This window comes from Mercenaria mercenaria, chromosome 16 (genome assembly GCF_021730395.1).
Source record: "Mercenaria mercenaria strain notata chromosome 16, MADL_Memer_1, whole genome shotgun sequence".
Classification (NCBI taxonomy): Eukaryota; Metazoa; Mollusca; class Bivalvia; order Venerida; family Veneridae; genus Mercenaria; species Mercenaria mercenaria.
Genome location: NC_069376.1, coordinates 15,442,683 through 15,470,494, shown reverse-complemented (window position 1 = coordinate 15,470,494; position 27,812 = coordinate 15,442,683). Strand labels below are relative to the sequence as shown.

Sequence of the window (27,812 nt, the reverse complement as noted above, 5' to 3'; positions counted from 1 at the left end):
TTCACGCAATTTGTTTCCGTAACGTTGACGAAAGCATGAAATATGTGGAACATCTCTGCAATATGGAATATTGAGACAATTTGACCGGTGCCCGATGGAAGATAAATTACCGCTTGTTCAATATACTAGATACCCATTCAACTAATTGCGGGTTTTAGGTGAGAAATGTACGATTGAATGAGGTTAGTGCACTTTCCCTTCAAGAATATTGCTCTTATAGAATACCTAGCGGTAGGGTATAAAATATAAAAAGCCAGTTTGTCTGGTCTGATGCCAGTGGGTACGACATTTATCTTGTTGTACTGAACAAGAAAAAAAAAAGAAGTAGCTTCATAACTTTATAGCAAATGATAAAAAGATGTGACTTATGTGTGGTTAAAACATATGTTGTTTTCCGTCTACCGTTGTGTATAATGTAATTCAAATTAAGGTAACAACAACCATGTATACAACAGCGAACCACGTAATTATAATTCCTACCTTATTTGATGCTGTTTTCCTTCTCTCTAAAGTTGTAAGAGAGTCTGTAATATAGAATAATTTTACGTAACATAGATCTGCGGTATAAACTGTTAGTTGTGGACTGTTTTACTGATGCTTTTGTAAAAATCAAGAGATTGCAAGACAAATTACCATTTAAATAGCCTTATTTTGTTTATCATTTATATTTATGATATACACCCGCTTCTCTTTTGAAGTTTATTCTTTAGAGGTGCCGTATTCAACACTTATGGAACTACTTTCCAAATTAAAGATAATAGAATAATGGTTATATGGGCAAGTGCAGGGCCCATAATCTCCAGCTTCAATAACTTCTCACGTTTGTTCTCTAAGACAGCAGACAATTGTTTTGCTGGGCCGTGAAGGGTGTATGGTTCTCTCTTGCATACCAGACGTGGATTTCCGGTAAATTTTACCGGTGCTGGAAAAATCCATTTTTTAAAACACTTCGGGGTGTAAGATGACTCTCGTGCAGTAAATGACGTATTACGAACTGTCCTGTTTACAGCTGCTGGTTTCCCGCTCTTTGTTTAATACGCTGCTGTGAGAAATGGTTCCAAAAAGAAAGCCATTCGATTAATTTTATTGTTATTATTATTTCATGAATATGGTATGCAAGAACAAGATTCTACTACTGGTTGTTAGTACAGATGGGAATATCTCGCTCTCGGGTAACTGTTTACGTGGTAACTCGGCAGGAGCTTTGTTACCGCCTGAACAGTTACCCATCTGCACCTACATCAGGTGAAAGAATCTTATATTCTCAGACTTCACTCTTGTTAAAAAATGAGGACCCTTCGCTTTTTAGACAGACAAAATGTTTAAAGAAATGATAGAGCCTTTGTTACATTTAAATAAACAAACGCATTTGAGCTAAACCATATATACATTAACGTGTTTCGATTACGACATAACGGTACTAAGTTGCATGCACAACTTACATTTTTGTGACGAAATTCTTTAAATATCTTACCTCTAACCTTCAGTGCAAATGCCCTTGGCCCCTTCCATGTAAACCCTAGTATAAATGTTCCAGTTTTGTTTTTCATATTGCCAGAACACTTTGTATCTGTTTCGATGAAAAATTCATGTCTTCTGTTCTGTGAATACGTAGCCTGAAAGTTAAGATATACTTTGCATAGCTTGATCTGTTTTTCAATAGCTCAACACATCAAATAACGTTCCATCTGCAAAGCTTATACATTACTAGGTATTTGTTTACAGGCAATCAATTCAATTAATATTTATTAAATTACATCACAAATAAATGTTAACTTATTCTTTATCTCAAATTTTGTTTAGCCCAGCAACTGTATTAAATACAGACCGGTCACATAGCACAGGTAGTATAACACACGCTATATAAAGTGGTGTCTACTCCTAGTTATTCATAAAACGTTAACTTGATCTATCATGCTTGTTGTATGTCATAACAGGTAACCATACTACTTATCGGTGAAGCAATACTTTATCTGAAAAATAAATGTTGTTAAATGCTACTGCGGATAATGTACGGAACTGAATAACTTTTATATGAATTTCTAACAATTTCTAGCAAAAGATTGCAATAAATAGCAGAGATAATTTTAATATAGTCCACAGTTATTTCTCGGTTTGCTAACTCCTTTTGTCTACAGTATCGCTTCAAAACATCATTACGTACAGCTTTACAAATTATAGGCAAAAGTGAAGTCATACCCTACCTCGTAGGACACATATTTGCCGGAATCATGAACTTTTCCATCAAAACGCGCATCGCGTATCTGTGGATCATCATACCAAATTTTGCCTTCACCTGCCTGTTTAATGTTTAATATATCAGATCCAATAGCGCCATTTATAACAGCGAAGACACAGTCAGAATATTGGGTTCCATGTAAGTGATGAAAAGAGTCTTCCCAGTGTTGAAGACACTTTCTGTACATTGTCGGTTGGCAGAAATGCTCTGAGTCAATTAATGCTCTATTGTTCGTAGGCCAATGCAAAACTGCATGATAAAGAAAAACTTCAAGAATTGGAACATCATATGAGAGTTCTAATTGGCTTTCAATCACAACGTTACTGTAAAATAAAAGGTTTCTATACTCTTCTTGTCCGTAATGCTTCACAATAAAGTATCCAATGTACAGCAATAAATCTCGGTCACTTGTTTCTTCCCGAATACCTTCTTTGAGACGTTTTTGGATGGTTTCTACTCTCTCTTTTATTTGAAATTCATTCTTTCGTGTCTCCTTTGCCGTCTCTAATGCATCTTGTAACTCGAACAACGTCGTTGGATAAGACAATATATCTTCATCTAAACAGTCGTAGAATTGCTGAAGACATCTTCTCATGCTAAGTACCTTTCCAGGTTCTGCTTCTTTATAGTATACCAGTTGATGCTGACTTTCAATAAACCGCAAATTATCTTCTACTTTTCTGTGAAAATCAGAGTCTTTCAACAGATCCATCGTTCTCGGGATTTCTTCTACAATTTGCTTATATGGAGAACAATGCTCATCGTACTTCGATGTTAGAAATGCCTGACATAAAGCTGTGTGTCCGTCACTTGCCTGGAACTTTGAAAAAGCACCGAGAAGTGTAACAAGGGTATTAAGTTCGTTGAAGAAACAACTTAAATTTCTTTTCTTGTTTTTCGGATGTTCCCTCAATGCCACCTTTTGTGCTTTTCTATACGTATCTATCGCCTGTAAGCCGAAACGCACTATTTCAGCTGCTTCTCCATCCTTTATATTTCGTTTATCTTTGCTGCAATTCTTTATTTTGTTTGTCATCATTGCCTTGTATATATTTCCATACGTGTCAATGAGATACGAATTATCTCTACCCATATATTTTATTGATTTTTCAATGGTATGTTGGGCATCTTCAAACCTGCATTCCAAAATATAAAGTCTTGTAAGTTGTTGTCCGACCATTGCATCTGAGGTTATATCGAAACAACGTTGCAAAACAACCTCTGAACGTTTATTGGCGGTGGCAATTTCTTCAGACGGTCGTGGTATTCGTAGGGCATTGACAAGATCTGCAAAAGTGCCCCATTTGTTATCTTCCTTTTGGCGAGAAACTGTTGAATTCCTTTTTAGAAGGCTGCAAACTATTTTGCTGAATACATTAAAATTTTCACTACGTCCTGATGTTTTCTTCAGTCTTTCCAATACATCTAAAATCATGCTGACAAAGTCCTCAATTTTGTCTCTCTGCGGTGATTCCTCAAAATACCTGATAATCGCTTTTGCCAAGGGTTGACATAAAATAGATATACCATTGGAATCTCCGGTATATTGTTCTTTAATCATCAATTGCATTGACTCGCTCATATTACTACACCATACGCCATTTACCTCTTCGTCTGTAAGAACATCAAAAACACGAATTGGTACCACGATTCGATTTTTTTCATATTTGCTGATCAAGGCAAGACATTTGAGGACTTGACTTTCAACTGGTTTTATTCCACTGATTATGTGTTTTGCTGTGCGTAGTATAACTTCTTCGTCAAACGACGTTTTCATGAAATTGAACGCGATGAGGGTATTTATGTCTCCGATATCGTCGATATTTTCTAGTTCTTTACTTTTGAGTTCAAACCATTGCTGTTCTTCTTTTTCTAGCTTTAAACTTATACAGATGATATTTGGTCGATGCTCTTGTATTTTGATTCGATGTATGCTAATTATGCAGCAAAAGTGTTTAATACTAGAAACATACTTCCGTAATTTGTAAGTAAAAGCATCTACTTCTTCCTCTTCGTGATCATCAATAAGTAGGATAATCGGTCTTCTGTTGTTTTTGTCTTTGAAGTGTCTGAACATTTTCATCTGTTGAAACGTTTTTGTTGTATTTTCATGTAAGATACAACATCGGTATGGGATGTTATTACAGACGCTATACTGACTCAAAAGCCATATGATATGTTTCCCTACAGTTGTTCCTCCAGCTCCTGGCTGATGGTATATTTTACACAGTTCAACAGATTCATTACTGTGTTCTAACTTGAAGTAAACGTCTTCAACGATTGTGTCAAGTACCTTTCTCTTACCAATCTGACCAGCGAAGTGAAAATTCCACCATGTTAAATCTGTACCTCTGTAGAAATTGTTTCGAGTCTCCACCATTTTCATATGTAATGCGTCTTCATCAAGGTTTTCTATTTCAAGAATACATTCCTTTCCATTGACAATGACTATGTCTTGGAATGTACTCATTTCCTTTTTTGTCATGCATACACTTCCGTTCGAAGCAGGTAATATACATTCTACGTCAGGGTTTGCTTTAAACACGGACCGTATAGTATCCAATACAGACGCCAAGCTTAATCCAGTAAAGAATAATGATTCATTAACATGGAAATCTTTGAACTCTTCTTTCCATTTAGTTAGATAAGACTCATTTTCTGCTATGATTACACACTCGTCGGTGAATTGCTCCAAAACGGGATCACGGGCCATTTCTAGCATTGGATCTCTTTCATTACCTGAATATTTTTGATAAATAAGAAATATCATTTTACATGTTCCCCTTTGAATTTTATCTCGAACATGGTTCAAAGCTTCCTTAACTCCTCGTTTTCTCTTCTTATTCCAGTCAGCAATATTCATTTCGTTTTTCTCTTGGGGAGATTCTGCATTTTCGTAGCCATTGCAGTATATCCAACATTTACCATCGTTGTTGCCAAATGCGTCATTTCTGAGTGATTCTTCTTGTAAACTTTCCGATGTATAATATTTGAAAGAATCATTTTCACTTTCTACCGTTTCTCGAACATTTGAGGATGAATCAAATTCAAATACAACCTTACAGGATGTAAAAGCATTTTCTATGCACATATTAGTCCTGATTTCATCCTCATTTGGACAGCCATTGATGTTTCCCGTAACAATTATCGGAGAATACAGCTCTGTCAAATATGGTCTGCCGTCTGTCAATATTTTGCGTAGCTTTCTTTTCATTCCGACATTTTCGGCTTCTGTTTTGCAAAGTTGTTCTTGAAGAAACTTACGCTGTTCAATTACTGACATTTTTATTTTTTCAAAGGATTGTAATTCATCGCAGTGGATATCTTCAATACAATTACCATTGAATACGTTGTATTGTTCCTTCTGGACGCCCTTTGGAGGAAAATGCATTGGTACTAGTTTGTCAGAAAAGTATCCATGAAACGGCACAACGTCAATCTCTATGATTAGGGAGTCTTCATCGACTGGAATCCTTTGTACTTGCCGAAGTACTAGTTTTACTTCGTTTATATTTTCTTTGAAGCATATATTCAACGCTGACTGTAAACCAAAGTCTAGGTTTTTATAGCATATACAATCTTTCTGTATTCCCAAGATTTTTATTTGCTCTCCTTCATGCATAATTCCAAAATGTATAGTTCCATTTTGTGCTGAGTTTATGCAGGCGTCTGCAAAGCGGATGCATTCTCTTGAAATAAAATCTGTTGTGTAGTGTTCGCCATTTGATCGAGAAATAAATTTATGCTTTGGTTCCAATAGATCCCCACTACCTGGACAGTCGGTATAACATCGACTGTACTTGATATTGCCCGCTGGTTTATCAAATGGTCGCAGTGTCAAGCATTTCTTTTGTTGTACTTCATTTTTGGCTGTTAGAAATAAAGCAGTATCATTCTTGACATACTATTGTGAGTGATAATAACCAATATACTTAATAAACTATCTGCAGCTGTAGTATTTAACAGTATCGCTTAATTATTAAGATTCTTTTTAAATGTATTTGTTAACAAATTTAAGATCAAAGTATGTCCCTGATCGGATTATTTTATTTACGATACTTCTATCAAGAATGATGAACTTAAACGAAATGCGTTTTACGAGTGACAGTCAATAAAGTCTAGAACCTTTCTGGCCGGTCTAGTGTTGCAAGATAAGCAAAAGTAAGGGTAGTAAATGTAGGGTAGTAAGCCGACACAAAATAACTAGTCTATTACTAATTGGCTTTTTGCAATAATAGATATAAGAAACCACTACTTGCTAGTTTACACCATCACTGAAATACAACTTCGTTGACTCCTACTACCCTGTACTTGTTACATTACATATCTTTCGTTTGAGACATCAAATCTGTCGCTAAGTACAAATTACACAAACAATTTAAAATCGCTTCCACTCAAATCGCAATTTTTTGTTATCATACACCTTTCAGATATAAACAAGAAGTGCAGTGTGATACTAGCTGTATTAATAAGGCTTTAGGTATACCTTTATCATGTGGTACACATTTACATTCACAGTCTCTAAACGATTCTTTCCAACACAGTCCTTTCAAACTGAAAAACATAGTGTATATTTCTTCGATAATGCATACTAGCATTCAAATCAAACAGTTAAGACAAAAGCAACTGTGCACTATAACTATGATTAAGTAATATATTCTTCGAAAGTGATATGGACTGAAACTAAAGAAAACGTTTCTGACTGGAGATGGTTGCAGCTAGAAAATCATAACATGCACTAAAACCAAAACATCTCGTATATTTCTGTCATTTTAACGGCTATTTGAAATTAGATAATAAAGTTAAGGATATGTCTGACTTAAAGAAATAAAACATGTTAACGAGCAACATGTGCTTCAGAGGCAAAACTTGAAAATGAAATCAATTTGTGAGCGTTACTCTGTTTACATTTTGAACATACTTTAACACTCTTTAAAACAAGAAATGCAAACAAATATAAAAGCATGCTGAAATCAAACATGTTAGGTATTTTATTCTAATAAACGAAGCATTAATTATAGCCTTTTACATGACCGAATAAATATTCTATGAAGATCCTTTGGAAGCATGCAATGTAACAAACAAAACAAAAGCAGGCTTAGCTTGATTGAGTCTATTCATGAGAGGCAATGGAAAGTGCAAAATCCTAATGACCACTAGGTGAAGGTAAATGTCTAGACAAATTATCAATGTATCGCAAATAAAAATAATACCTGTCATTTTCTGGATTTTTATCATTAAGACGAAACGTCTGTTTGATACAGTCTTTAATAACGTCATAGGCTAGAGGTATCTTCATTTCCTTTTCAACAAATATATGCACTTCAGATGATTGGACGACTGAGCTCTTGTTATATTTTAGAGACCTATTAAGTATTGTCTTGACTTTGTCCTGAATAAGACTCTCTGTAATATATTTTTTTCAACTTTACTAGATTATTTTTTACTTTAATCTGATATTTCTATTATTCATCTCAGAAGCTGCTAACAAAAAATTAGAACCATTATCAAAAATGCCTTAAAATTATCATTAAAGACATATTCAAAAATTAAAATTCGAATCTGACTACTGAATAGCAGGGTATATATGTCACGTATTTTATGGCACCCATTATGCTATACTTGCAATATAGTATACCCGCTAAAGCTCAATTATATAGCTCATTTTGTCTTTAAGTGATCCAAAATCAATGATACACGACATTGTTGAACCTGTGTGTGACATAACTGGAATACTCCAAGTAAGAATTACAAACTTTGAACACTGTTATCTTGACTGAAGTTAGTTTGAAATTAACAGTCAATAGAATGAATTAAATACGTACCGAATTTTTCACAATCATCATTTGAGCCTTCCACCAATGCAGCTAAAAGTCCACCATTTGGTTTAGAACGCTTCAGACATTCAAATGCTCCAATGATAACGCTGTCATCATTCGACTCCTGAACCAAGTGGTCAACGAGAATAGCCATTTGTTCGTCAAAAGAATATTTCTGTTCAATGTCTGTTTTTAGTTCCTTTTCTATGACCCGATTCTTTATCAGTTCAGCAAGAAATAAATCAATATTCAATTCTGCGGATAACTGCCTGGTATACCTGATCAGACCATAGCGTATCTTCATCTGCATTAAGTGTTCTGGAATAAATAACATTTTTAGACGTCACTATTATTATATATATGCATCAATCTGGTAATGTTAATAATCTATTGAAAAAGCTATACAAAATCTAAAAAGTCTTAAATGAAAATAAAAGTCTGCGAATAATAATTTCAGATACATATATTCTCTACCATCTATTTCCTTGTCCAATGTATTGTTTCCGAATAAAAGATATTTTTTGCTGTTAAACGACACTTGTAAGAAGTATAAGACTGGAATCCTTGGTAGCTTTCGCATGAATGAATATAACATTTATCAAAACACACAATAATTAAACAGACTTTTGCGTCTTTCTGTCATGTACATCAATATGATTTCCAATCTGTTGCTATTGATAGGATAAGATAGGTATGAGTTCGGGGCAGTTATGAGAGAAAGAGATAGTGAAAGGCTTTCCCTCCATACGAACTTTTTCTTTGGCGCTGAATTCATCTTTGGTAGGCACATTTATTTTATGATATGCAAATATAGACTGTTGGGGCCATTTATAATGTCGCCGTCGCGTTAGTGGGATCGACACATGACAACGCGAAGTGACATAGCGACATTACGAAGTGACACCCGACAATCGCAAACGACGGCGACAATCCCAAACGACAATGTCGCGATATCCACTTTGGAATGTCGCTTTTCAAAAGCACGATATATCGCGATGTCACTAGCGTCCTATCGCATTGTCGCTATGTCGCTTCGTAATGTCGCGATATCACTTCGCGTTGTCGTGGGTCGACCCTGCAAACGCGACGGCGACATTATCAAACGACATGCGATAATCACAAACGACGCTCGACAACGCGAAGCGACATTTTCCAAATGTCGTATCGTATGTCGCGTGTCGCGGGTTTGGGTGAGGGTCGACACTCGACAATTCCAAACGATACACGACACGCGAAGTGACACTCGACAATACGAGACGACATTTTCATAATGTCGTATCGCATTGTCATGCGTCGACCGGTGTTCACTTGAATAAATACCGACTAATCTTGGTCGCATTTTTTTCGAAAAATTCATCTATTTCATTTTATTATTAAAAGCGTTAAAATAAGGTATCAACGTGAAATTTCTTTTGATAAGTAGTATTGCCTAATCGAATATTACAAACAATGTTCTTCCCCCGACGGGCACGCCGTCGGGAACATTTGCTGAACTTTGTCATTTTTGGCTTACATGTAAAATATTAGCAGTAAAATATGGAAAAAGTGCTTATAAAATATTTATTTTGGATAAATAAATGCAAATAAAAACTTGTTTTGATAGACAATGACAAAATCTGAATGTTTGTGACAAAAAAGAAAACATCTGTTCGTCCGTCTGTACGTAATTAAAGATAAAATCTGTATTTCCGTACTTTTCCGTACGGAAAATGTCCGTGTTTTTCATTAAATTCAAATAATTGTAGAATGTTCCAAACACAAGATATTTTAATGAAATAACTTTTATAAATCAAATTCAAACATTGTCTAAACGGATGTGTTACTGTATAATTTTACCGCCGACGGTTTCGTCTGAGGACCGTCTCAAAATGTATCAGTTTTCATGAAAATATGTATACTTTGTACATATATTAAACAGAGGGGTGGTCCTTGTCTGAGAAGCCATATCTTTATAACCTGATGTCCGATTTTAATAAATGATACCTTTGTTGCAAAGGACAAGTCAGTACCTAGAGAAAAAAGGCCACGTCAGGTTCGAACCCGGTCGGCTAGGAGTCAAGGTCATAGGTCAAATTCCGGTAATATTATCTCTCAAAATATGAACTTGTCAGAGCAGAAAATGATTTAACTTGTTATATGCGGTAGGGTGCTGGCCAAGACTGAGCTGACCCGACCCAGGGAGTCGTGAGAATTGCTCCAATGGTGTCACTGGACTCAGTGAAGGTAGTGCTTGGGTTTTCAGGACCGTCTTGACTGCTCTGCAAAATTCATATTTTGAGAATATTACCTGAATTTGACCTATGACCTTGACCCCTAGCCGACCGGGTTCGAACCTGACGTGGCCTTTTTTCTCTAGGTACTATTTTAAAGGTCCAAAATGACATGGGACTCATTAATGAATTTCAAAGAAAAAAGAAACTGTAGAAGTCTTTTAAACAGAAAATGATGATATTAATTACTTTCCGAAAAAGGACACAATAAGCGAAACCTTTTTCGTTCTTTTTAAACATTGTAATGGTCCTAGGCCGCTAAACTTGGGAATATCTGGAATAATCGTGCTGAGTGTGTGACAAAAGAAACTGTTTTCTAATTTATTTCTGTATTTTTAAAGAAAGAAATAGAGAGGAATAATAATAATAAATATTATTATTATTATTATTATTATTATACCAGATTTCTATAGCGCCCTTTTCATGATAAATTCGTTCAAATGCGCTTTACATTTAGCAAACGCAGCCGCACAGGGCGCGAAATTCATCCTCTACTAGTACAGACAAAAAGCGATCTGGCCAGAGGGACAGAGTGAGATAAAGCCCCCAGAACAGATAGAGAGAAATCATTTTAGATACAGGCCTGTCCGGCTAACTTAGCCTAGCTCTTTGCGAATAGACATTCTGGTTCTTTAACGTGCCCGGTGTATAATACAGGCGGAGCAGTCTTTCCTGGGAAGAACCAGTACAGGCCTCTTAGGCTGCTGCATCCTTAATCTTTAACCCATTGATCCTAAAAGTAATAGGAATACTTAACTCTATATGGCCAACCACCCAAACAACTTCCACGATTATCCAGTGACAAATGCAGCGCCCCTTTTGCATACAAAAGGTTTTTCCTTGATTAAATCAGATATACTACCTTTTCATCTATATGAACCATATTCGAACTTGACTTAGATTTGACCAATACAAAAATCCGATCAAATTCCACGAAATATTCAATGCAAAATCAAGCACCTATTGCATACGCAAGGCTTTTCTTTGATTCGACAAGTTGATCTAGTTTTTATCCCAGATGACCAATATTCAAACTTGACCTAGATTTCATCAAGACAAACATTCTGATCGAATTTCATGAAGATCTAGTGTCCAGTGTAAACTGCTGTCCCTTGTCTCTATAAGTATATATACGATAGTTATATAATAAAAAGAATTTTTTCATAACTCAAGCTTTGCCATCGTGATGCCGCGCTTCACGTATCGCCGAGCATGATGGAGAAGCGTGAAACTCGAAATCACCATGGCGGAGCGCGATATCATGATGGCAAAATGCGCAATGAAGCAATTTTCGAGATTTCACGCTCTGCTTTCTCTGGGGATATGCGACGCGCGAGGCCACGGCGGCAAAATGGGAGATCGCAAAATTTTTAGCAATTTCGTGCTTCGTCATTTGGCTATCACCTGCGCATGTTTGCGAAGCGTGAAGAGCGAAATAACGGTGGCGCAGCGTGAGATCACGAGAAAATTTCGAGATTTTGCGCTTGTGATCTCGTGCTTTGCCGTCATGATTTATGTTTCGCCATCGTGATCCAACGCTTCGCTTAACACCCATGAAGAAGAAGCACAAACCCTAAATTATGTTTGCGAAGCGCAAGACTGCAATGGCGAAGCGCGAAATTGTGAATTTTACGTAATTTCGCGCTTCGCTATTGTGATCTCGTACTTCGCCACTGTGATTTCACGCTAACCAAATTTATATATACAGTTAACTACAAATATAACGAACACAGTTATAATGAATTTCCGGTACATATTTCGTTATAAGGAACAATTTAAAATGTCCCTATTTTAGCCATTCTTTGAACAATGTAAAACAAAATGGTTATAGCAAACATGAATATAGAACTTATCGGATTTAAGGAACAGACTTCCATGTCTCAATGTTAAAGTATACATTGAATTAACATATATTAGGCCATAGCGAACCAAAAATAGTCTTTTTAAGAAGTATATACATTAGCATTGGGTAAACATTGTACTAACATACTGATTCATAAAATAAGATATTAATATTGAAAATATTTTGCATGATTGACTGGATATCATAAACTGTAATATCGTACGACTTGTAACGGTGTCATACCAGGGCAAAATTGGGTATAGTAGTTTGGTTTCTATTTGATCTTATTGTTTTTCAATAATGTGACCATGGAATAATAGATAATTGTATACATGTAAGTACAATTATAAAATATATCGGATATTCTATGGCGTTTGAAAATAACTTACAATTCATTATGCGTGAAAATTATGTTTGCAGTATTATGAAATATATCCTATTCAAAATTTCTTTTAGGCTTTTTTTCCATTTTTTTGACATTGTGTTATACATGTAGTTCTATTATAGAAGTTTGCCTTTTTAAACCGTTAGCATAGACGGCGCATGATTGTAATATTTCACATGTTCAAGTTTATTACAAAATTAGTATTCAAACAGAAGGATAGATAAATTGCAAAACTGTACCTAAATTGTTAAACAGAATATGAAGTTACCAATGTTTGCGTATGATAAAGCACCTTCCGTTGCATGATATAGATTTCTAATTGCAACGAAATAGATTAGACGTTTTAATTGTGCATTCTTGCCAGACTTTCACTACGCACCTGCTTATCTGCGTAAAGGACATCGAGCGATCACAATAACTCAGATGACCTAAAAAGATGTCAGTTGGCGGGTTTGTATTCAATCAGTTTGGTTAAAGATTCTATATTAATCCATATTTGAAGGGTATCAATCAAATGAATTATAAATCTGCTCAAAATTTACATCTGTTCCCAATGAGTTGAAAAATCTCATTTTTTTGTACTGATAATTTGGTCATATACATGTAGATAATAATGTTAGAAATATGCAGATTTGTATTAACTATCTGTACTTCTTTAATAACCATTTTAGTAGCTAGAATTTCCATATAAATAGGGCAAGCGAGATGACATTTCTTGTTTTGTATTTGCAAGTATATGAAACCAATCACATATTAACTCAACTAGATTTGGCACTGGAAGGACAGAAATAGCAGCTTCTGGTTATTTAAAAATATCAGCCAAAACGATCATTTTAGTCAAATCTTTGGCAAACTTTACCAACACAATACTGATGCTAACCACATTTGCAAGGAAGCAGCTATGAGTATATACTAACATCCGCACCAAATATGAACACATCCGAATAAACATTAAGATATCAATGCAAATGGATAGAAGTTGCTGTCTTTAATAGATTAAAGGGAAATATCCAAAAGTTAAAAATGTGCAAAGGTGAAGATATGGGTTCATATATGCACTCACACCATATATCAACACAAAGTGACTAAAAAAACAAGAGGGCCAAGATGGCATCTAGGTTGCTCACCTGAGAAACAACACACCATAATACACCATAACAGTGTAAACATGTTTGACCTAGTGATTTCATGGAAAAAAATATTCTGACCAATTATCACTAAAATTGGAGCAAAAACAAGTATTTTCTTTGATTTGACCTAGTGACCTAGTTTTTGATCCCAGATGACCCATATTTAAACTTGACCTAGATTTTATCAAGGCTATCATTCTGACCAAATTGCATGAAGATCCATTGAAAAATACAGCCTCTATCGCATACACAAGGTTTTTCTTTGATTTACCTAGTGACCTAGTGTTTGAACCCAGATGACCCATATTCGAACTTGACCTAGATTTTATCAAGGCTATTATAGTTGAAAAATACAGCCTCTATCACATACACGAGGTTTTTCTTTGGTTTAACCTAGTGACCTACTTTTTGACTACAGATGACCCATATTATAATTCTATCTAGATTTCATCAAGGCAATCATTCTGACTTACTTTCAGGAAGATCAATTAAAAGAAAACAGCCTCTATCGCATACACAAGGTTTTCCTTTGATTTGACCTAGTGACCTACTTTTTGATCCCAGATGACCCATTTTCATACTCGGCCTAGATTTTATCAAGGCAATCATTCTGATAAAGATGCATGAAGATTAATTGAAAAATACAGCCTCTAACACATACACAATGTTTTTCTTTGATTTGACCTAGTGACCTAGTTTTTAATCCCAGATAATCCATTTTCAAACTCGGCCTAGATTTTATCAAGGCAATCATTCTGACCAAAATTTATGAAGACTAATTGAAAAATACAGCCTCCATCGCATACACAACGTTTTTCTTTGATCTAATCTAGTGACCGAGTTCTTAACCCCAGATAACCCATTTTCTGGCTGGGCCTAGATTTAATCAAGGCAATTATTCTGACCAAATTCCATGAAGATCAGTTGAAAAATACAGCCTCTATCGTACACACAAGCTAAATGTTGACAGACGACAGACAGACAGACAGACATACGCCGGACATCGAGCGATCACAGAAAATCACCTTGCTCAGGTGAGCTAACAAGATATGGCTACAAAAAGACAAAACGCAGTTTCAATTAACTGAAGGGTAATGACTTTGGTCATACATTTTACTTAAAATACGCAGAGAAGCAGATGTTGAGTAAATATAAGGACACATTAAGAAAAAAAGATAAATCAGTATCAAGATATGGACGCAGAAGACAAAAATTGTAGTCTTCTATCAATGAAAGGACAATATCTGTGATCAAACAACCTCGATTAAAACAAAACGCAATACAGTTTGTATGAATAAACATACAACCATACTAAATATCAGCTGAATATGTCACCAAGATATGGAAGGCAAGGCTGCGAAAGTACAAAAACGCGGGTTTTAAGTAAGGGCAGTAACTCTGGTTACATGATATTGATTTTCACAACACTTGACGAGGAATAAATATCAGAAATTACAAAGATTAGTTTATTACAGCAAACCATTACCAAAAATATTGCCCAGGGAAGGAAAACGTTGCAGTATTTGATTATTTTAAGGTCAATTACTCTAGACGTACTTACTTGATTTACAAAATGCAAAATTACAAATTTTTAACTGATCAACTTTTATTAAGATATAGTTGCGTAAAGACAAAAATTGATGTTTTAATTCATTAAAGGTCAATACCTTTGGTCATATTATTTCGATTTTCCAGAAATTTGCAGAGAAGCAGCCATCAACTCAACGTGGCTAACCATTACTAAGATATTACTGCGAAATGACAGACAGACGGACGACTAGCGAATAACGCCAAAACTATAGTTCAAGCGTTTCTTGTCATTCGCTCAATAAAAAGGTAGGTCACATGCAGAAGTATTGTCGCTATTTAAATATATCTGTTCTGCTATATCATAGCCGTTCTATCGCCGTAAGCTGTACAATCGCTTATAAAAAGTGGTCAATGCAATGATATTTTTCTGTTATAAAAAAACTCTGGGAACTAAAATCTGAAACGAACCATTTTATCATAATTAAACCATTTATACTTGTGTAAGATACGAATACGATCTGTATTGTCGTATAAGAGATATTTTTTATCTTTCGATGACCTAAATTATTCTTTTAAACATAGCAGCACTTTGATATCTAATTGATATGCATGTATTACTGCATCAAGAAGAACTGCATTTGTCTTTAATTTTAAAAGTTAAAAGAAATACTTTGGTCATTTCTTACTTTAAGTACTTTTTCTAGAAATTTATGTTTTAGGATGTGTGTAAACATAATTTTTCAACTTTGAGTTTTCAGAAATGAACACCGCGAATACAAATACACTTGCAATCTAAAAGGTGTATAGTGAAATTTGTAGATGGATGTATAATTATGTGGTGTGGAGTGCAGCTGTTCTATGTATGCAGTGAAAGATGTCAGAATCAATACCGTTTTGCATTTATTGCAAAGTTACTGCAACATTTACTGCACTAACTATGCACTTAGCACAAAGTACAATTCAATTTAAATGTTTGAAAAATAACTAAAACACTTAAAATTTAGTAATCATTGCCGAGGCTGGGTTGAAAATTCACTGCCTTGTTCACTGTGATGATCTGACAAGTAATTTACAGGTTCCATAACACTATTTTGCATTTTTACAAGTTATGCCCTCTTTTCGGTAATGTTTGGTTAAGTTTTTTATGCAACATGATAAACATGATAAACAGGCATGAATTGAAACTTCACACTCTTGTTCACTATGATTTCCTGATTGTTTTGTTGTTCCTTTTAACATGTTTAATGTATATCCTCTTTTACTTTAGTATTCATTTGTTTAACTTTGTAGAATAGTCGGTCATTGCTCTTGTTTTAATAGTTATCGCAGGATCCAGTTTTATCATATTTTTGTTTATACTTGTTGTCACAGCAAGCACATTTTCTGACGTTATATTTTTGTTATTTTTTCAAAGATCAGTTCTTCCATCGGTATTGGTATAGGTGTGTTACATAGCAGTAGTTGCGTCTAAAGTTGAGGCATGAATATTCTAAACATATTTGGTGGTCTAGGACATGACACATACAGAAAACAAAATAAAAAATTTGATGAATTTTGAAGGTACAGTTATTGAATAAAATGTGTATGACATGTTTGAAAACCTAACCATTTAACAAAGTTTCATTATGTGCCCTTGATAAAGATGACAATATTTCGTTCCCTAAGAAGTGTTCTTTATTTTACTATTTAAAAACATCTCAGGCATTGCTATTATACAATTACTGACTTTTTCATAGGTTGATATCAGGATTTATCAACCCGAAGAGAGTTATATTCACCGAGCCGAAGGCGAGTCAACCTATGAAAAAGTCAATAATTGTTTTATTACATGAATAAATGTAAAGTCAGTCCTGTTATTACAATTGTAACTTTAATAAAGAAATAAGGAATAAATTTAGACCAAATCAGGTTGATATTGGTTTTCCAAGCACCTACTTTGATCTATTTTTATTTTCGTTCTATTTATAACCCAAGAGAAGTTGATATGATATGTACTCATTACTTTTCGAACCGTTTTCAGCCAATCAGAGAAACAATAGAATACAGTCATGTAATAACATGTCTTATGTAATGCCAGCATTGTAGGAAAATAAATTGACATAAAATTTACGGTATGATGATGCGTATCACATTAATCAATGGTGATGAAAAAGTGCTAAGTTATCTAAAGGATGTTTTTGATACTACCCATAACAACTTTTATAAAGCATAGAATAGTACCATTAATTTTGTGTCTTCTGAAATGTAAATGGTATAATATCTTTACTTCTAAACAGTTATTGTGGCAATTGTCACCACGAAAATACATACGAAACAATTCAAAATTCTATATTGACCACTTTTCAAAACCTCTCCAACATTTCGTTAAGATTATAAGTATACCGAACTCATAGAGAGTGTAAATCCAAGTTCAATAATGTTAAAAAAATTGACATATATCACAATGGGTGAATATTTTTGTATTATGAAGATGACCTTACCTTCTGTGTCAGTTGGACATTGCCGAATAACTTTAGTCCAGAAATACTCCTTCTTTATCTCCATACTATCTATGTGCTGAATTTGCACAAGCTCCGTCATCTCCAGTTCATTTATCTTTGCCGAAATGTCAGAAGCTAAATCCGATGAACCACATTTAGCTTTGTCCACAGATTTTGCTAACTTCTTAATTATGTCCCCAGATTCACGGAATAATGAATTATCAGCAAGTTCAGCCTCCTTTGGGTGTGCAATCTTATTTCGTATTATTCTAAGTCTGTTTGTATCCTTAAAGTCGTCTCCATCAAGCATCGTACAGAGCAATAACCTTGTCAACCTTGACAAATCAAGCTGTTCTGGTCTTTTCCGTCTCAAGTAATCAGCTTCTTCAGGCGTTAATTCATGCTCGCCATTATGTCCTGTTTTCACACGATTTACATAGTTCAAATGTTCCTCTATTGTTTTTCCGCGTAGGTTAACAATAACGAGCTCACGCATCACTGCTGTGCCGAACGTAAGATTCAATATTATAGTTCTACAGTAATGCTGATTCCTCAGCAAGACACTAGGGGTAATCGTCGGAAAATGCATTTCTATACTATTACTTCCAACGGAATATTGCTTTGCTTACAATCTATTCCATATTCGTTTCCATTAAGATGCTTATCTTGATAAATTTTCATTCTTTGCCAGATTGTGGAATGACCTTTCTGAATGAACCTTTATAACCGATATTCAAAATGCAATGCAAATGCATTGTTTCTATTTCAACTTCCTCATTTTTCCTTTAGAGTCATCATTCTGAAAAATTGAAATCGGAATTTCCTACATTTACACTGCATTAATGCTGTGATTAAATATTAAAAAGTTTGCAATAACATGTTTGACTCCAAAAAATATGCAGGCCGTCTATAACTTATTCAAATCTCATCTTGTAATCAGTAAGGGGTAATTTGCGGCTTATTCCAGTTTGAAATGTAAAACTTACGCGCAAGTAAAGAGACGTGTATTTAATGATCTTATGATTATTGAATTTAGCCGTAATTGATATATATTATGCAAATGACGAATGCCGACCGTAAAGACATGTCAATAAGTATTTCATGACTTGCCATCTGAAATCAATTTTAAAGTTTTTTTTCTTATATCTGTTTAATCTAGTCCAACAATCCTGTGCTGAGCTATAGACTAGTGTTATATCACTTCTAAATACAAGCATGAAATATTTTTTTGTTTCCAGCTTTAGTTTTAACATAATGTTTTATTTATAACGGCATGAAATATTCACAATACAACATTCCAGGAATTGGGCAGAAAGCTATACTAGTTTCCAGCTTTGATGGTGGAGGAAGACCCTCCATGAATTATTTCATCACGAGCGGACACCGGGATGAAACCGCCGACCATGCGTAAGACAGGTGGATGGCTTCATCATATGAAGAATTCAACGCCCCGGGGTGAAGCCCACATCGGTAAGAGGTAAGTAATTCTGAAGTCGACGACTTCAGCCACAAAAATATGTTTAAACAAATAATTCCTTTTTAGGCGAAGGATTGTAAATTTTGATTGATGTATAGATGATATTTTTTATACAAATACGACATTTTCTATGACAGACAACACTATCCTGTTTATATGGTCCATTATGCGTCTGGTGTACATAAAGTACTACCACAACGCAACCAATAGAACGATAATGTTAGTCATGGCTCAATGTTATACAAGGAATGTAGTTCTTCTTAAGTTATTATCTCTGCAAAAAGGTGATACCATTTAAACCAAATACTAAACAGATACACAAGGATATTTACTTCTTTAAGTTAGGTCATGACTATGACCTTTTTATTAGAATTATTCGTTATTAGTATAGGAATATTTACATAGATATATCAAATGAGATGAAGACCTTATAAATAAGCACTTAGGAGAAATTTGTTTTGTCATGTCGAACTTATAAAAAAAGGACAAACCTATGTTTTGGCCTCAACATCTTTTTTTCATTTTCACAGAAATAGTAAATATAGGTAACCTATCTAAATGTAATTGTAAGTAGTACTTATTTTGCATAACTTGGCCGAAATATTCATTCTATTGTTTGACATTGTAATATAAAACAAATTTTATAATCATACTGTGATTGGTGACCTATTACAACATTTAAAGCACTGTAATCTTGATTTGGTAATCTTTAAGAATGTTGTCTGAGTTAATCTGAAGTATGATACATAGCTACATAATATGTCATTCAACAATTATAAAGAAAGAATATAATTATCTCTTTGTGAATTACTGTATCGTATGACTTTGTACCGGTGGCATACAGTACCTAGGCATTACTTTAGGATTCGATTTGGTGTAATTATTTGATTACTATCTACAACTTTGGGATCAGGTATAAGATATATCTATGATATCTGAAAACACCATAATAATTCTATGAGAGGCAAATTGCTTTTTCAGTTTAATACACATTTGAAAAATATCCTCTTCGAAGGCTTTAAAGATAGAAAATGTAAACTTTGTCGGCTTTCTTAACCTATAGTTTATCATAGTTGGACATTGTATCATATTTTTTTTAAAGAATTTTGCCTTAAACAATGCGTTCGCATAGACAGGGTATCATTTAAATATTTCAGCCACGGATGAAAATGTAAATAACGGCGTTCAGGGGTGAAATATGTTTCTTTCTTACACTGAAACAAACAAATGTTCAGTTCATTCACACGTGCATCGCATCACGGCGTCATAATAGGTAGGGGGCCAATGAGGTCTACCATGCATCCTCCCTAGACTTTTTTCATAGGTACCAGTTTGTCCGGCAGGACCAACCCTTTCGAAATAAAAAATGTTCCCATGAAAAAACTCTTTTGAACTATATAAGATTTCACTGTTTCCATGGCAACCGTTCATGTTTGGAAAATACGACCATATAAAGGATAGTCAGTCATATCTTGGTCAGTTTTGGTGATAAAACAATAATAATGGTGTCAAAATGGAGTTATGTTACTGGCCTTTAAAAAGTAGCACTTTTATTTTAATTAACTAATTTGCATATTCATGAATATTAATGAGAATATTACAAAATGACAAAATTTTATTAGAAAATAATATTTTTTACGTTTTAAATCAATTTAAATGTCCCAAACAGTTTTGATCTATTCTGAAAGTCTGTCAGTGTTTTCTGAAATAGTATTTTGTAACACTGACGGTGACTTTTTTACTCCAAAATAGGTATGTTTAGCTAATTTGCATAATATTAACCATAATCACAACCAACATCTCAGGAAACAAGATATCACTTAAATTTAATAAAATGACATAATTAAATGTTATCAATGAAATAATAATTATGTGAGCTATATAGTTTGGAAATCAAGTTTGAACACCTTTTTGAAGAAGGAATCAGTATGTAACATACTTTACACATGCTACGTTACCATTTCAATAACCTTGTTTTGTTACATCAATTATTTAGAAAATATAGATCAGACAGCTTTGATCTGGTCTTAATGTCTCTCAGTGTTTTGTAGAGTAGTATATTATTACTGTGAGGGTAAATAATTTATTTACATTAGGTAGATTAGCAAATTTGCTTAAATAAATCAATGCTGAAACAGACATCTCTGAAAACAGTATATATAACTAAAACTGAACAACATGATGAACTAAACTGTGATCAATAAACTTGTGTTATTTGAGCTGAAACACATGAAAATATAATGTAAATACTTATTTGAAGGAGGAATCTGTTTGTAACATACTTAACACATGTTACGATACCATTCCAGTAATCGTTTTTTTTTGTATCGTTATTTTGTCAGAAAATGGTAGAGGAATATTTAGTTATCAAGTTGTTAAATACTTCTACAAAGTAGTACAGCTCCATACTTTCCAAGCAGTGAGATTTTTTCCATAACGGCGCTTTAAAGTACGTTACCACTGTACTTTGCGGTATTTAGAAATATCTATGAAGAAATCTGAACCGTTGATTTCAATATTATGATATCATGGATTTGTTAAAACTTTAAAGTATTAATTCTAACATTCTTTCTTCCCTTTTGTCAACAAAAAATCATCTGAAAAATACATTACACATTCAATGTTCCTTTTTTCATTTTGAATTAATGCATCTATCAGTTTAATTATATTAATATCTGTTTCTTAAATATGTTGTTCTTTTATTTGATAGTTTCAATATTGTTGTCAGTTCTTACATTTTACACTGATTATATATTTCTATGTAATATATATTCTGTATATATTAATAATATATACATCCCTGCTAGCATTCATACACTGATAACAGGGTTACAATTTGGGGCTTCCTTTCATGGAAATTGTTTTAACGAAATATCTGTCTCGTTTTGTGTTATTGGGAAGCGCATCAATGCAGTTATTTACGTGAGAAATAAAGCATTTTGTTTTTTAGTTTCAGAAACACATGTATTGTATTGAGATATTCATGGGCTTATTGATGAAATATTCACTGTTGAAAAGCTGCACTAAACAAAAACTAAAAAAAAAAAATGAAATTTTAGGTACTTCAAGTAATCTTTAGATTTAAACTTATAGCTTAAAATTGGAAAACAAAACAGTCAAGAATGTGATATTCAGTCTACGAAAACCAAATTGTTAGGAAAACAATCCCATAATGCTATTCAAAACTGATAGAAAGATACTGAGTGTTGTATGAACGAGTTACTGAAAACATTTTGCAATAGACTTTAAGAAGATCCTTTTAAGGCAAAGATCGCAACCAAGCAAATAAATGTGTTTGTTTGTTTGTTTTGGGTTTAACGCCGTTTTTAACAGTATTCCAATCATGTAACGGCGGGCAGTTAACCTAACCAGCGTTCCTGGATTCTGTACCAGTACAAACCTGTTCTCCGCAAGTAACCATGGTAACTGCCAACTTCCCCACATGAATTATCAGAGGTGGAGGACTAATGATTTCTTTAACTACTCAGTTCTCTGCAGGCAACTGCTGTTCTCCGTATTGTACAGCTGGGTGTAAGTCTGCTTCTACGAAGCTGACTTTAGACACGATGTCTTTTTTAATCGTCACGGAGAGAGACGAAAACCTTTTCAAAACTAACAGCTAACAGTTTAAATAAATCAGTATGCGACACTTTGGGCTTCAACTTCTTTTTAAGTATCTTTTTTAAAAGCAATAGTAGTGGTAACGTATTTTAAAATGTGTTACGAAAAAAAAATGTATTAATACAGTACAAAATATGTAATATTAATCATGTTTATGGAATATTATGGAATATTTTCTGAATAATTGAAGCAATATAACAACGTTGTTGAAATGGTAACGTAACATGTGTAATGTATGTTACATTTTTATTCTTCCTTTAATAATGTGTTTATTCTATGTCTACAAACATTATAGAGCACATAAACATTGGTTTTTCATTGATAACAATTAATTATATCATTTTATTCAGTTTTAGAGGTTTCAGAATTTTATTCGTTGTTTGTGACACTGGTTCAATTAAATACAAATTAGCTGAGCACATCCAGTTTTGAGTAAACAAATATGCCATAAAAGTAACAAAATAATATATTACAAAACACTAAGAGACTTTTAGACCAGAACAAAACTAATTAGTACATTTAAATTTATTTGAAACTAAGAAAATGTTATATTTTAACAAAATTTTGTTATTTTTTAAAATTCTTATTAATATTCATGAATATGCAAATTAGATAATTAAAATAAAAATGCTACTTTTCAAAGGCCAATTTCTTAGCTCCATTTTGATATCATTTTTATTGTTTTATCACCAAAACTGACCAAGATATGACTGATTATCATCTATATGGCTGTCAAAATTGAAAGGTTGCCATGGAAACAGTGAAATCATATATAGTTCAAAAGAGTTTTTTTCATGAGAACATTTTTTATTTTGAAAGAGTTGGTCCTACCAAACAATTTGGTACCTTTGAAAAAAGGTCTAGGGGGATGCATGGTAGACCTCATTGGCCCCCGTACTATAATATAGTGACGTCAGGTCAAAATATCTTTGTAGAAATAATGTAAATAGTTCTATCTAGTTTCCGATTTATTTGACATTTATTTATAATAATAAAATGTGACTATTTATGACCCTGTTTTTATTTTTTATACATTTATACATTTATACCTTTACTGGAGAATACTTTGCAAGAATTTTTCTATTATTTATAATTAATATATAATTTCGCATTCAAGTCTTTGGAACAGCAAAAATATCAATTTAAATTTTATTTCACTGTGAAGTTTCAATATTTTACTGAAGAGCATAAAATAAACCAATCCGTTAAAACTTAGTACATCTTAAGAACGAAAATTACGAGGATAATTTTAACGTTTAAATCAAGACTCAATCAAGTAATTTAAAACTTAAAATACAGTTACAAACCTGTAGTCTATATATGATTCTTCTTTCTTTTAACACGTTTAACTTCAAATCAGGTTACAACATGTATGAATTCAATACCGCACTTGTAAAACACATACAAACGCGATACGTGATTAACTGATAATAACTAAATTAGCAAAACTAGACACAAAAGAGTATTTCATTGACAAGGTCTATAATTACAATGAAACGACTGCAATTACATTTGCAGGGACTAAATATAAAGGGGGAACATTTTTATTAATTTTAGGGTATTCTTTAATATACTGACGACAATCATTTTGATTTTGAACCTATTTGTCACCTGCTATGTAGTAAACAGATTTTAAAGCGCTATTCACAACACCTACGCTAAATTCTTTTGGCAAATGTGCGATCGATATTGATTTTATTACTAAAATATAAAGAAGACATGTCTAATAAATATGAAATGTTTACGTGAAAAGGAAGTATTGTACTGCATTTCGGATGTAGGAAAATCTTTGCAAAGAATAACTTGTTGAAGAAATGCTTACAAAGAACAATTGGTTAAGAGAAAATCCTTATAAACATGACAGAGAACAATGTCGAAGCAATATTTTATAAACAACATGCATTTTTTTGTGCTAACCTACATAATAATAGGTGTAACAAGTAAAGATGGTAGTCACAACATGATTTGTTTTTGGTGTCAGTAATTTAACGACCGAGATTTTGCATTAGCGAGTTGAGGTCGTAAAATTACTGACACCAAAAACAAATCATGTTGTGACTACTATCTTTACTTGTTACTAGTCTTAAAGAAAGAGCGATTTATACATTGAATTTTCGCTGACAAAAGGTCAATTTAGATATGAAAGGACAAAGAAATAACATTTTTGCCATGTTTCGTCTACCTTAGACAGAAATTGATTTTAGACATTTATGTATACTTTTGTAACAAAGTATTACAAGAAAATGTATGTTCATTATCTAAATCTGACTTGTGAGATATAACATGAATGTAATGTTAATATTATGAAAGCTATTTAACAATACCGAGAGGGCATTAGAAGGTTCTTAAAGTGTTACAACAAAATATGTCACATTTAGGTGATCAAACGGAAGACTATAAGTCAGTTCCGATCAAAACAAAGTGAATTTCATGTGCAGACATAAGTAATATGGTGATGTTCTCTTTGTTTAAATTGCTTATAATGATGTTAAAAGTATATTCCATGCTTAGTCCCTTTACAACAGATATTGACTTTTTATGTTGTTTTCAATCTTTGCATCTGTCACTGGATTATCCGAACCAAGACCAAACCCGCGGGTAAATTATGTTTTTCAGTTTATTGTTATTGAGTTCACACCGGCATAACTTGGATCATATTATGGTGACAGTACCAGCTTTTGCTGGGCATTGTATCAGGTATTTAAGGGCACGTGGTCGAGTGGAACCACCGACCGTCCGTAAGCCAGGGATAGTATTTTGTACGGTAAACTAATTCGATACGAAAGATCATATTGCGACTGTTTATATTTGCTGCAAGTTCGGGTCGATTTTTTCTACAATCATAACGTAGACTTTGATTTAATTTTTATTTTTCAATCCTTCAGAATATTCTCCGAAAATTTAGCAAATAGAAAGGAAGATTGATTTTTGTGCTGGATTGATTTGAAGAATTTGGACATCAAACAATTTTTCATAATGTGAGTCTATGGAAAACGCATAACTTTCAAAACTTTTTTTGCAAATAGATATTTGTCTACAATGTAGATTTACATGAATCGTTTCAAAGTTGTAAATAAGCATATGGTCTATAATGTGGTTAAATAAAATGTATAGGTCCGCGTGCTTATTTTTGAGATATTTGACAGTGATTAAAGTGAACTGTACGGAAGAGCATTAGTGCCAGGTGCGTTTTTTATTAACTCGAAATTTTCGAGTTGGTAACTCGAATTTTCGAGTTAGTAACCCGAAATTTCGAGTTAATAAGTCGAAATTTCAAGTTACTTAAGTCAAAATTTCGAGTTAGTAACCCGAAATTTCGAGTTAATAAGTCAAAATTTCGAGTTACTATCTTGCCCTTTTATCCACAAAATTTGAACGTCTGTCCGTCTGTCAAAGGCCAAAAATGTAATGGTCGACTTTTGACTCTTCGAAGTTGAATCATTTATCTACACATCCACATATTGTACCGAACATGTAGGGACTTGAACATATACTACCGTACATCAATGTATGACCTACCATAGCCTCTAGAGCTACTCTAGATTTCAAACTGTATCCAGGATATATACCCCCATTTGCATGTATAGTATGTTCATGTGGTAGGGGCTCGAACTAGGTCGAAAACCTTCCGGATATGGTCAAAATAGTGAAATATTCTAAGTTTGAATACTTCCCGGTCTCCTTCTATGGCCTCTCCTCAAAATCTAGATTTGTCCAGGTACCCAATCTTTGTCATAACTATACTTCCATTTAGGATATGTCTATATTTCATTTACATATGGGCTCAAACTAGGTCGAAAACCTTCCAAACTTAAACATGGTTTAGGAATCTGAGGTCTTCCTCCAATATAAAAGCTGGGAAGCCGCCATATGACCTATAACTGTGTCGGTGCGACGTTAAACTTAACAAAATCAACCAATAAATAACATGGTTTAAATAGTGATATTTTCTATGAGCAAACCCTGTAGGGCTACCAAATGGATACACCAGGTACCTAATCTTGGCCAGGACCTATACATCAACGTAAACTATTGTAGTTAGTAACTCGAAATTTCGACATAGTAACTCGAAATTTCAAGATACGTAACTCGAAATTTCGAGATATTAACTCGAAATTTCGACTTAGTAACTCGAAATTTCGAGATAAGTAACTCGAAATTTCGACTTAATAACTCGAAATTTCGAGTTAGAAACTCGAAATTTCGACTTAATAAATAACATACATCTGGCACTTATGCTCTTCTGTAGAACTGAACATTTCACGCTAATTTTAAGACTTTATTTTTTATGAATATTCAGATGTTTAAAATATCATATTTAACTTTAGAAAGATAGTAACAGTGCCATTGTTATAAATTTACTCACCGGTTGTCATTAATTCATGATTTTCATTTCCGTACGCCGAATCCAGGCTTTATTCTACGTTTAACAGTTCCTTCCATTCCAGTTTATCAAACGCACAGAACTATCTAAGTATTTTTCGTTTTAAGTTTTCCATTGGAAAGTACTTGTAGTGGTTTCCTTTCAGCAACAAGAACAATGTCTTAAAACAGTAATTATAGTCACGATGATTTTTCTGTATATAAAACGTCTTACCTGAGCGCATGTAACTATTTAGAGTTTTGCGTTAGCTACAATCAATATCGTTGAAATAATCAATGATACATACAATATCAATAGAATTGTAGACAATATAGAATCTATTTTCGGGACTTCGTAAACCTTACGCATGATTAGCCAGGTAAGATAGACTTCATTACTTGCTATTAATTTAAGAAGCACTATTTACAAAATATGCATTATCTATCGTATGAAAAATGTCTTAACGTCTTAACGAATATAATTTAGGTCCCCACTGATGAAAGATTCTATTCTAGTCTTTTCCTATTATCGAATGTGTTAATTACATGCATCCATATAAACAATATTAATGATTTTAAAAGTGTAATCCAACACTTTCCCATACTTTTCTCACATAAGAGGGTTTTTTGAGCTTTGGTCTGCAAATAACAATTTC

The 27,812-nt window shown here is 33.6% G+C and overlaps 1 protein-coding gene across 1 annotated transcript in view; it reads right to left on the bottom strand.

The window, feature by feature from the left end:
- LOC123541418 (uncharacterized) overlaps positions 1-27,446 on the bottom strand; it is a 48,902-nt gene extending 21,456 nt beyond the window's left edge. The window contains exons 1-8 of the mRNA XM_053525774.1: positions 27,161-27,446; positions 17,697-18,495; positions 8,065-8,376; positions 7,453-7,645; positions 6,726-6,793; positions 2,205-6,109; positions 1,475-1,616; positions 481-524 (exon numbers count right to left, since the gene is read on the bottom strand). Of these exons, the coding sequence (XP_053381749.1) occupies positions 481-524; positions 1,475-1,616; positions 2,205-6,109; positions 6,726-6,793; positions 7,453-7,645; positions 8,065-8,376; positions 17,697-18,285 (5,253 nt within the window). The 5' untranslated portion in view covers positions 18,286-18,495; positions 27,161-27,446. The remainder of the gene's footprint in view (positions 1-480; positions 525-1,474; positions 1,617-2,204; positions 6,110-6,725; positions 6,794-7,452; positions 7,646-8,064; positions 8,377-17,696; positions 18,496-27,160) is intronic.
- Between the last annotated feature and the right edge of the window lie 366 nt (positions 27,447-27,812).